At 44.5% G+C, this 12,483-nt stretch overlaps 1 protein-coding gene across 3 annotated transcripts in view; it reads right to left on the bottom strand.

Annotated features, from left to right (window-relative positions):
• BRWD1 (bromodomain and WD repeat domain containing 1) overlaps window positions 1-10,325 on the bottom strand; it is a 195,674-nt gene extending 185,349 nt beyond the window's left edge. For all 3 annotated transcript variants that reach the window (XM_068270377.1, XM_068270379.1, XM_068270378.1), the window contains exon 1: window positions 9,981-10,325. In XM_068270377.1, the coding sequence (XP_068126478.1) occupies window positions 9,981-10,029 (49 nt within the window). In that variant the 5' untranslated portion in view covers window positions 10,030-10,325. The remainder of the gene's footprint in view (window positions 1-9,980) is intronic.
• Window positions 10,326-12,483: the final 2,158 nt, after the last annotated feature.

The following is a 12,483-nucleotide window of genomic DNA, read 5'->3' as shown; positions in this document are numbered from 1 at the left end:
TGCCTTTTTCCACTAGCCTGCGATTTGATTCTGATCGCAAATCGCAAGGTACATTAAACTAATGGAAACTGCAGCAGCAATTTCCCTTAGCGCGATCCAATTTTAGTCAAAGCGCAATCGCTGTTCTGCCACGTTTTGTATGCGATTGACCTGTACTATAATGAGTATAGTAGCTCAATCGCATGGTGGAAATTGAAACGCGATTGCGATCGCAATAGCATTTCGTAGTGGAAAAGAGCCCTAAGTTTGACTGCATTTGCCGCATGCTTGTTTCAGATGAGTGATTCAGATGCTACTGATACATAAAAGATCAGCAGGATCTTTTTTTTTTTTTAAGATCTGGTAGTTGTCTACAGTCAGTCTTGTTTAAAAGGACAATTGAACTGAGAGGGACATGGATGCTGCCATATGTATTCCCAGTACCAGTTACATTTGTCTTTGTCTTTCTTGAACTTGCTGTGGAGATTCACCAAGATTAGTTGCTGTGTGGAGGTTCTCTGAGATTGGTTGCTGTGTGAAGGTTCTCTGAGATTGGTTGCTGTGTGGAGGTTCTCTGAGATTGGCTGCTGTGTGGAGGTTCTCCGAGATTGGCTGCTGTGTGGAGGTTCTCCGAGATTGGCTGCTGTGTGGAGGTTCTCTGAGATTGGTTGCTCTGAACTTGTGATGGCAGCACATTACAATCAATTCCGAAATGTGGCAAGTGTTGATAAAATACTGTGAGGGTAGAAACACACTAGGCAGTATTGCATATGTGGTTTCCACTATGAGCTGTGGGGAAAACTCATGCGATTCTGTCTAGTGTGTTCCTACCCTGAATGAAAATTGTCAGTTACATACTTTGTTTCTAGAACATAGCCTATGCTAAACTGAGAGTTCCCTGTACTGATAACTGTGCAGAGAAGTTGTTTACTCATTCACCCTTATAGGATGGTAAAGGGAACCTAAATTGAGAAGGATGTGGATTTTTCCTTGTAATGTAAACAATACCAGTTGCCTGGCAGCCCTGCTGATCTTTGATTGCAGTAGTGTCTGAATCACACACCTGAAACAAGCATGCAGCTAATCCAGTCTGACTTCAGTCAGCGCACCTGATTTGCATGCTTCTTCAGGGGCTGCAGCTACAAGTATTAGAGACACAGGATCAGCAGGAGAGTCAATCAACTGGTATTATTTTAAAAGGAAAAACCATAGCCATCTCAGTTTAGGATCCCTTTAGGGATCAAAACAGGTATATGTAGCACAGTTGTAATTTTCAGTGAGAGGCTGGTCATATCATTTTACACTAAATGTGAATTACACTGGGCTCTTTTGGGACACAACCTTGGTATAAACCGAGAGCCAGCTGTATATGCAAAATGTGAGGTGTGAGCTTCCCTCTGCATCAGTGCAAGTAATGTGAAACTGTAATTAAAGAAACCCTCTAGTAAGTGTAATATGGAGGATAGATAGATAGATAGATAGATAGATAGATAGATAGATAGATAGATAGATAGATAGATAGATAGATATATTTGCCTGCTGGTTTTTCTAGTCTGTGGCTTGTAGGTTTTTAACATGGTTTTAAATTAACTCTGCTCTGGTACCATGAAAAACGTATGTTACCAGTACTACGTGGTCAGTTTAACCCCATCGTAAAAGGGAAAAAGAAAAAAAAAATAGATGTTGAAAAACACTGTTAATTACAATATGGTCATCTACATATATTATACAACACACTTTTGTGCTCTAATAACATCAGAAAAGTATTTTTCTTAGGAACTTTCAAAAACGGAAAATGTATTACAAAATCCAACTAATATTGCACAACATTTCATGCGCGCGTTTGATTTTAAATTAGTGTAGACCCATCTTTTACTGCTGGCATTTGTTGCCCAACCATTCGTACACAAACTTAAAGAGACTAACAAAATTTTCAGCTTTATTTCTTTTATCATATAAATTCCAATACAGGTTTCTAATGTGCTCTGGATTACTGCAGCCTTTTCTAGTTGCACTCTCTCTAATATAACTAAACTTCTTTCCTTTGTCAGGCTTTGTCGACAGAGAGGAATGCTGCCTCTGCTGTAATAGGGAGAAGTTATGCATGCCCTCTGCAGGCTCTGAGTGAGTGCTTTGTTTATCTTTCACAGACAGGCCTTTGCTCTCTGTTTCAGCTTATGCTGAGAAACTGTAAGAAACCCTGACAGGAGTGCAGATAATTCACTGGTAATAAACACACACACACACACACACACACACACACACACACACCACTTCCTGGTTAGCGGCCATGTTTTTTGTTTGTGAACACTGCCTAAAACTGGTGATTAAAAGCCAGGATTGCGGCGGGGAGCAGCAGAAACGGCAAAGAGGAATCCAGGAGATCACAGTGACTTGATTGGTATGTTTTTTATTGTACAAATCAGACAGTACAGATTCTCTTTCATGAACTGATTACAGATAAATTTGGTTTTGTCCTTTGATCTGGGACAAATGTAGCATCACTTGCACTGTCTTGAATGCTGTAGGGTGGTGGTTGAAGCCGATGAGGTTGCCTCTAGTAAAATTCCACTATTTCAAATGACCTGTTTGATATCTTGCAGTATTTGTTGCACTTCCAGTCACAGAAGTTCATGAGGAATAATCAAAGCAAGCGCCAGATCCTTCAAAATGTGTCTTTTTTTGTTTGTTTGTGTTTGTTCTAAAGATGGGTACATTTCTAGTGAAAGTAAGAAAAATAAAATGTTATTTTCTCTAAGGCCCCGTTCACACTTGCGTTTTGGCAAGTAAACGGACCGGATCCTGACCGGATCCTGACCTGATCCTGATCAGAACCGTACGGTTCCGATCCGGATCCGGTCCGTTTGTATCAGGCATGCATCAGGCTGCCATCCGGATCTGTGGGCAAAAAATAGCGAAATTTAAAAAAAAAAAATGTTGGGGTCAGCAGAAGGTGCACCTGTAGAATCAGGTTCCTATGCTGTAGGCCTCACCTCCACCTCCGACATTCTGCCAAACAGCTCCAGCACGTCTGTCACTGCTGCTCCACTCCAGACATGCTTGGCCCATGTGTCCCCATCCGAAATGGCCGCTTGGATACGCATAGGAAGTGGGGTAGAACGTCAGGTTTTTGTAGGCAGTGTGTTCTGTGCCTTCCGTTCCCCATTGGTTTCTGCGTTCCTGATGGTGCTGTCAGGCTCAGGTCCGGCTCCGGTCCGGGTGCGTGGACCGGAGAGCCGGACCCAAAAAAATAGCGCATGTTGGAAAAGTCCAGAGTCCGGATCCGATCCGGCTCCGTACTGTACGGAACAGACACGTGTGAACGTCCGCAAAGCCTTTACATTGCTATGTGGAACGTACGTTCCGTTTGTACAGTATGCGGTCCGGATCAGATCCGGAAAATCCGGATAGCGAACGCTAATGTGAACCGGGCCTTAAAGAGAATCTGTATTGTTAAAATCGCACAAAAGTAAACATACCAGTGCGTTAGGGGACATCTCCTATTACCCTCTGTCACATTTTCGCCGCTCCTCGCTGCATTAAAAGTGGTTAAAAACTGTTTTAAAAAGTTTGTTTATAAACAAACAAAATGGCCACCAAAACAGGAAGTAGGTTGATGTACAGTATGTGTACACATAGAAAATACATTCATACACAAGCAGGCTGTATACACCCTTCCTTTTGAATCTCAAGAGATCATTTGTGTGTTTCTTTCCCCCTGCAGCTATCTTCCACTGAAGTGTCAGGCTGTGTCTTACTGCAGAGTGCAGACAGCTCTGCCCATATGTAATTCATCAGTATGTGAAAGCCCAGCCAGCTCAGAGGAGGATTTATCCAGCTTGTAAAAGATAAGAGAGAAGAGAGAAGCTGCCCTAATCTAAATAATACACAGGCAGTGTGCAGAGAGGTGCCTGGAGGGGGGAGATGCATCACAGAACCACAACACTGAAGAACTTGGCAGCCTTCCAGACACAGGCTGACAAGTCTGACAAGAGAGAGATAAGTTGATTTATTACAGAGATGGTGATAGTAGAACGTGCTGCAGTAAGCCAGAACACATTAGAATAGCTTTTGGAACTTGTAGGATGATAAAAAACAGGATGCAATTTTTGTTACGGAGTCTCTTTAATTACATGTTACATTTATCAGGAGTCAAGAGTATTTTTCCCTGACTCCGACTCCAGGTAACCAAAAATTGCTCCAACTCCAACTCTACAGCCCTGAGTATTAGATGCAATGTTGTAAGCACACTGGTAACGAGTCAGAAAACACGGTTTATATTGCATGGCAGAAAGTAAACCATTCATCTACAGTGTTCTCCCCAGGCTCTTTTAGCTACACCCGGTTAGTTTTGGTGAGCACCCGGCTGTCATCGGCTCACCTCCTCCTATGCTGTAAGCAGAGTTGCTCACTGAAGCACCGGCCCTGCATTCTCCTCTTGCTCCACCCGGCTACTATTTCATGCCACCTGGCTGGAAAAAAATTCTCAGGAGAACACTGATCTACACGTTCAGTATGTACAACACAACTCAACATACAAATGTTACTTCCATCCTCCTAGAGCAGAACCAGTTTTAAGAAACGCAAGGCAGGGCTGGGATTCAAGGATATGAAAGAATGATGCCGCCGAAAAGAATGCAGCTGTCAACAGCAACGACTCCAGGAACCTTCATGTGCTTGAGAGAGTTTTAATGCAGACAATGATAAGCACCTTTCCTTACGCAGTTCCACAGTGTCGAATATATGAATCAACCCATACTACTGAATGCACTTTACTGAAATTTGAATAAAACTTCTTAGTGCCAGACTTCATGATCTCCACTGACTGTCCAGGGTTCCTTTAGGAAGTGTGTTTGTATACTCAGCAAGATTCAGCAGTTCTGAATTTCTCATAATCAGGGAAAATACCACCAAAACAGCAAAAGTATGGATGAGTAAGTAGATGTGAGTATGGCGCAGTAGAGTATGGGTAATGTAGTCAGCTGGCACAAACAGCCCTGATCGTGTCTCCTATCCTACCAAGAATGAACTGTTGCAAGACCGTCACAAGAGTCTTCACATCTCTTCAGAAGATTAAGATGTCGGGTTTGTGGAAAAAAAATCACTACTGGTGATAAACCATTCATATATAAACAGAGAACTTGCTAGTTACATCACTATTAGGGCTGTTTAGCAAAGATGGTAATATAGATTGTTGTAATGACCACTTTTGAACCACATCTAAACACCCTTTTACGACTAGACATTTTTAGGTAACAGCTGATAGGAGACCAGTTACTGTCAAACACCTACCTAAGCAGTTGCGTTTAAAAGCATAAGGGCTGAGGCCAACAGCAGTGCTTTTACCCGCACCTTGGAATTGCTAGCGATTCCAAAAGCACCAGGCTAATATAAAGCAATTTGATTCATTTTACAGAAGCGATTGCCCACAATCGTGGGTCCTGCAGCAATTCCACCATTTTCCCTGAGCCACCCAATCAAGGGAAAATTGCGATCACTCTGGGAAATGGCAATGGTTTCCGGAATCAGAAAGGCCACTCCTGTAGGTTCCGCACCCTACATTGATTGTAGAGAGGCACTGGGAAAAGCAACCACCTCCCAGACATTGCAAGCAGCGTCTGAAATCCTAATGTTCCACTGCGAATCACAAATGCCTTCAATATGCCTATCATAAACTCCTTCATGAACGCTCATTCATTCACAGAGAGAAGTGGTTGAATTGTTGTATGCAACACTATTGAACTCTGCTTGTGGAGTTTAAGGGGTCTATGTATACTTGCCCTCAGCACATCCCCCTGCCAAACAAGAGAAGACAAGGCACACATTCAGGACCTAGAATGTGAAGTACACATCTCAGAAGTTACATACATACTAAGGGAACAGATGCTTACTGCAGTGCAAAGATGGAATGAAGGAAAATTTGCTTTTTGACAAAATTGTACAAATGGCCAAAGGATTATTCCCACCATCCATCATTATGTTGCATAGGCTTAAATTTTCCTATAGAAAGCCAATCGTGTTTTTAGTGGAAACAAACAAATATCTGGTCAGAATCAAGAACAGACTTGCAGGTGGCACTGACATACTGTTGCTTTGGGAAGAAGGGACGATGGGACAATGAGTGGCGCACAATGGAGGGGCTTCCTGTGGGAAAGATAAGGAAAGGGACAAGGAGCTTGGGAGACCCATATACACAGCACACCGGAAAGCAGACCTGGATTCCCAATACATCTGACAGCAGAACATACCATGAGGTCACATGACCAGCTCAGCAGCGACAGGAAAAACAGAGGAAAGGGAGATGAGAGCTAGGTTTGTTAGCTCAGAGCACAGCATTTGATTGGTTAGTGAGAAGAATTGGCTGTTGGTATTAAAATAAGGAGCCCACCAATTGTATGTTGTCACACGTTGTGTACTGCAAGCCTTTATACTGCCCAACAAGCTAGCACTCAGTACCAATAGTGGAGAGAAATTTTCTGTAAAATGCCAGATGAGGGAAACATTGAAAATACCTTCTCATTCATTTTCTGTTGCGTTATAGTTGGCAACAAGATTCAGTGTATACCTAGCCTAGATCCAGAGCAAGTTATTTTAGTTTTGCAGTTATAAAATAAAATCTCCCATAGGTTCTTATTACCAGCAAAGCTAGCCGCTTTGTTGTTTCAATTGTGTACAACTATGCTTCCTTGGAGGAGCGCATACACCATTTAATTTAAATCAAAGCTGGGCGCTAGTCTAGTTTAGGGGACCCAGCAGGAAACCGCATAGGAAACAGTTCTCCAATCCAGGGCTGTGGAGTCGGTACAAAAACCTTCCAACTCAGTTTATGAAACCACGACTCCGGGTACCCAAAATGGCTCTGACTCCTTAGTCTAATAATTAAACAGGGCTGTGTATTTTGTACAAAAATCATCCGACTCCTCAGTTTATGAAATCAACGACTCCGACTCCGGGTGCCCAAAATTTCCCCGACTCCGACTCCACAGCCCTGCTCCAATCACAGCACCCTCTACAGCACGAAGCGTTGTGATTGGCCAAACAGTGTGGGAGTGGTTTACAACAACCTACCTAAAACCTAGCAGTTGGAGAGGGTGCAGAATTTCCCTATGAGGTTTCCTGCTGGGTCCCCTTAAGGCCCGTTTCCACTTGTGCGGTGGGAATCGGCGCGGTAAAAATTTGCATGCGGATGTGAATTTCGCATGCAGTTATATGCAAGTTTTCGTGCGAATTCGCATACGATTTTGCATGGATGACGATGAATGTGAATTTAAAGAGAGTCTGAAGCGAGAATAAATCTCGCTTCAGACCTCAGATAGCAGGGGCATGTGTGCCCCTGCTAAAACGCCGCTATCCCGCGGCTTAACGGGGGTCCCTTCACCCCCAAATCCCCTCCGTACAGCCGGGGAGCGCTTCCGCATTGGGGCAGGGCTAACCGCCGCAGCCCTGCCTCCCGCGCGTCTATCAGACGCGTACCTCCGCCTCTCCCCCGCCCCTCTCAGTCTTCCTTCACTGAGAGGGGCGGGGGAGAGGCGGCGATGCGCGTCTGATATACTTGCTGAGAGGCAGGGCTGCAGCCGTTAGCCCTGCCTCCAGGAAGAGAAAATCTACGACCAAGTTGACGACCAAGTTTTGCAGGGGTAGGTTTGGGGGTGAAGGGACCCCCGTTTAGCCGCGGGATAGCGGCGTTTTAGCAGGGGCACACATGCCCCTGCTAACTATGAGCTCTGAAGCGAGATTTATTCTCGCTTCAGAGTCTCTTTAACCATGGCAGTGCCTGTGTGCTTTTCCATTGATTCCATGCGAAATCGTATGCGAATTTGCATGGAAATACGCATACCAATACCGCATGCAAATTCCCTATTAAATACATTGTATGCGATTCGCATAGCGGTATGCGAATTCTGATGGCTCTGCCGTGCAGATTTTTTCTGCACAGAGAAATGCAAAGGAATCCTGACAAGTGGAAACAGTCCCATCCACTTGTATTGGCTATGCGAATTTGCATGCAACAAACGCATGCAAATTCGCAATAGTGGAAACGGGCCCTCAGACTTGCGCCCCCAAAAATATTGGCAAGGGTGTTTAGCGTGTAGCCTAGCTGAGAAGGGGAGAAGAGATTTTGTGTGATGATTTTTGGGATGACATGCAGAAGTTATGGGCAGAGTTAGTACATCAATCAAAAACAAGGCAGTTCAGAGAAACTGGCTCTCTGGGCATACAATAGGAACACCTGACCATCAGGGTGAGGACCCCATTTAAAGAGAAACTCCGACCAAGAATTGAACTTTATCCCAATTAGTAGCAGATACACCCTTTTACATGAGAAATCTATTCCTTTTCACAAACAGACCATCAGGGGGCGCTGTATGGCTGATATTGTGGTGAAAAACTCTGAGGACCATGGTACTCCTGGCAGTTTCCTGTCTGTGAACCTTGTTGCATTGTGGGATATAGCTGTTTACAGCTATTTACAACTGCCAAAAAAGCATGCAGCTACATCACCTGCCAACAGTAAAAATGTCGCCATGTAATAAATGTCGCCATGGAAATCAGGGATTTACATTTTTTTACAATAGGCAAACACTGACTAAATAATTTATACATAACTATTGCAAAAATGAAGCACTTTTTTATTACATTATTTTCACTGGAGTTACTCTTATTTTCCCATCCCAACATTTAAGTTCCCATTAATTTCTGAATAAGGCCTGGAACCCACTACAAAACGCTATCGCTAATCGCAATTGCTAGCGTTTTTAATGAGCATTTTGTAAGCGATTTCTGGTGATTTTGGTAGCGATTTTAAAAAGTGTAAGCGTTTTGCCAGCGATTGTGTAGCGATTAGCGTTTTTCATTCTGATTGGTTCTTTCAATTAATTTTTTTTTTTTTACAGTGTGCAGTAATTTAAAAACGCTAGCAACTCATTCTGTGTAGGTTTTAATAAGCAATTATGCCAGCGTTTATATACTTTACAGTGTCCTCCCCAGGCTCTTTTAGCCGGGTGCTTCACCCGGCTAGATTTAGTGACCACCCGGCTTTCATCGGCTCACCTCCTCCTATGCTGTAAGCAGAGTTGCCCTGCATTTTCATCTCAACCCACCCGGCTACTTTTTCATGCCACCCGGCTGGAAAAAAATTCTGGGGAGAACACTGCTTTACATTGCAGAAACGCTAAACACTAAAAATGCTGCATGTTCTGCGTATGCGCTTTTGGCAATCGCTCCAGTGGAATTTGGCCATCTATTAACATTAGCTGAGCGTTTAGGGAAATCGCTAGCATTTTGAATCGCTCCCTAAACGTTCAAATAAAAAAATCCCTCTAGTGGGTTCCAGCCCTAGGACAGACAGTTCAGACAGACAGCTGCCAGCATCCATGACCAGCAGATCGACATAATTGCATATTAAGATGGATGGTACAGTTAATATAAAGTCATTTATTGTCAGTTGCTCAAGCACTGCAGTCTACTTTCAGAGACACTGCATGCAGCATCTGGGGTTGGCAGAGTTCATGGTTACAGCATCCCCCTGGAGCTCAAGTCACAACAAAATACGGGCAAATGCTTTTCAGCGCTAAAGCAGAAAAGCGATTGGGCACAGCGAAAGCCATCCGCCCTACAGTTGGAAGTTGATAAAGGTTTTAACATATCTGTTCATCTGTAGGCTACATAAATATTATTTGCTGCAATCACATAAATATAAGCACTTCCTGTGAAGGCAGGAAGTCAGGAAAATTCTGTGACACAGACAGCAATAAAAACAGAGCGAATTATACATTTTTGTACTATTTGTTTACAGCTGGGACTTATAAAGGAAACACATGAGCACCTGTCACCACATGGGCACCTGTCACTGCAGTGCAGCCGCAGCAGGGGTAGTGTGATCATGCTGTGGGCGCAGGGAAAGCTGACACACAGCCGCAGCACTGGGGACGGCGGAAGCCATGCAGCAAGCACACACTGGCAATAATGGAGCGCAGCCTGCAAACCAGGTCGCCCATTACCTGACTCTGCCGGCTGCCTGGAGTGGCTGGGCCCAGCCGGGTGAGCCATGCCGGCTGCCAGCCTATGTGTCCTCCGAGCCTCCGTGCGGCCTCCTCACACCAACACACTCCGCTCCTAACTCCTCCTCTTCCGCTCTGTGACTTTCCACAGATCTCAGGACCTCCGCAGCCAGAGCAAATCTCCGCTGAAAAAATAGTCCTTCGCAGACCCGCGGAATGATCTCCCTCACACCACTAACATTCCGCTACAGAGAAAATCAGCTTCCCAGCGACACCAGTCACCGCGCCAGGCGAAACAAGCGCGGCTATTTGCCTCTTCATGAGAGATCAGGCGCGGAACAGGAGAGTATCCATGCGCGGTGATGCGCCTCTCCACAGAACTTAGAATTCAACACAATAGACAGTGACGTAGGGCGGAGCTGACTGTGGATAAGCTGATGGTGGAGCCCGAACTTCAACTCCCATGAAGCCCTGTGAAGGTTTCAGCGCTTGGCGATCATGGGAAGTGTAGTTTCAGGGCAGATACATCTGCAGGTTGTTTTAGTATCCAGGGCTGAGATAAGAAGAGGAAAAATGCGAATGCAATTATTGAGAATAAGAGTACCACTACACTAATACTAACGTCTATAGCAATAACTTTTCCACAACATTATACATTGGATAATTCGAGTCACTGAATTTCCCTCAGTAGAGCTCACATGACCAAAAACAAAATAAACGATTTTTTTAATGTGACGTCTTTTTGTGTTCTTTTAAAAATCAAATAAAAAAACTTTAGATACAGCATGGGCTGGTTATAACAAACAATAATAGTAAACTAATTGCATAACTAGATAGCATGGTGGGTGGTATTTTTAACCACAGCTTTAAATATCAGCCAGGATATTATCTACATGGAGACTGTATAATGCCTGTGCTTGCATAGGTTTTATCTATGTACTTTCTCCTACAGCCCAAAAGCATACTGATAAGTTAAAGTGTACCTGAGATGAGTAAAAAAAAAAAGTTTTATACATACAGGGGGCTTCCTCTAGCCCCTCCAGGCCCTTCGCACACTGCAAATCGCAAAGTTGATTTCCGATTTTATGGATAATATCAACACAAGAAGAAAAACGCAGAAAAACCGCAGCATGCAGTACCGATTAAAAATTGCAAATCGGAATCACATGTATCGCGTCAAAATTGCAAATCGGAATAGCATGTAGTGTGCAAGAGGCCGCTGTCTGGATCCTCCACTACGCTGCCCAGTAGTCTCGTAAGACGGCGCAAACGCAGTCCAGCCATGCACGCTCCCCAGTCGCACTGCCACAGCTGGGAGCATTCTGTGTCTGCTCAGTAGTACTTTGCATGCGCAGAACTCTTCCGACTACAGGATCGCAATGGATCATGCACAGTACGCCCTGATTTGCAAAGTTACCGGCCCACCTACCAGAGGATTCATGTGGTGGAGCGTGACGGCAAGAGAACAGCCTAGAATTAACAACCTTGCATATAGTATAGATGGCCATCTAGCAGTGTGTGAGTGGAGGCCTCGCGGTGTGCGCTGGTGGTGGGCCCACACATGTCAGATAGTGATTGGTGGACCAATGTGATCCGCATAGGCTGCGGCTGGGCGATCATTATTGGGGAGTTACCATCACTAGGACAGTGGGGAGAAGTAAGAAGAGATGTTTAGAAGGGCTCCATGTACTTGCCAGTATTGGTTTTAATGGTTTTAGGGGAGGGTTCCGTCTGACAATTGCTGGGAATTTTTTGCATGTCATCAATAAATAAATTTTGTTATAGCACGTGAAGAGAGGAAGGTTAATTTTTTGTGTTGAAGAGACCAATCAGCCTGAGGGGGCTGGAGGAAGTCCCGGGTATGTATGAAACTTTTTTTTTTTTACTCATCCCATCTGAAGTGAGGAAACTTACCTTAAGTTTGATACATGCCTAAGTAGAGGGGTAGCATAAAGTCTTCCTGATCCTTGATCCATCCTGTTGTTCCTGCATTGTCCCCAGTTGAAGTTTTTTTTGACCTGCTAGCTTAAAAGGAACCAGAGATGGGGACATGAAAAACATTTTATACATACCTGGGGCTTCCTCCAGCCCCATATGCTCTGATCCATCCCACGCCGCTGTCCTCTGCTGCCTGCATCTACGAGAACGGGGTCCCGTCACTGACGTCATCGGAGCCAGCCTACGCAGGAGAAGTGCGCCCTTTACGTATCTCTCCAGCGGCTGCTGCAGAGATACGCAAACAGCGCACTTCCCTTACGCTTAGACTGGCTCCGACTGACGGCAGAGCGGGGTCCTGGTTCTCATAGCTGCGGGCAGCGGAGGACGGCGGTGTGGGATCTATCAGACCGTATGAGGCTGGAGGAAGCCCCAGGTATATATAAAATCTTTTTCATGTTCATCTATGGTTCCCTTTAAATGGCTCTTCAACACTCTTAGGGCAGACTTCGGATGTTCGAACTATTCGTGTACCTAAATAGTTATAAAGAACGTATCCGTACTGTGC

This window comes from Hyperolius riggenbachi, chromosome 2 (assembly GCF_040937935.1).
Source record: "Hyperolius riggenbachi isolate aHypRig1 chromosome 2, aHypRig1.pri, whole genome shotgun sequence".
Lineage (NCBI taxonomy): Eukaryota > Metazoa > Chordata > Amphibia > Anura > Hyperoliidae > Hyperolius > Hyperolius riggenbachi.
The sequence above is the reverse complement of the archived record's forward strand: the minus strand, read 5'-3'. Positions and strand labels throughout refer to the sequence as shown.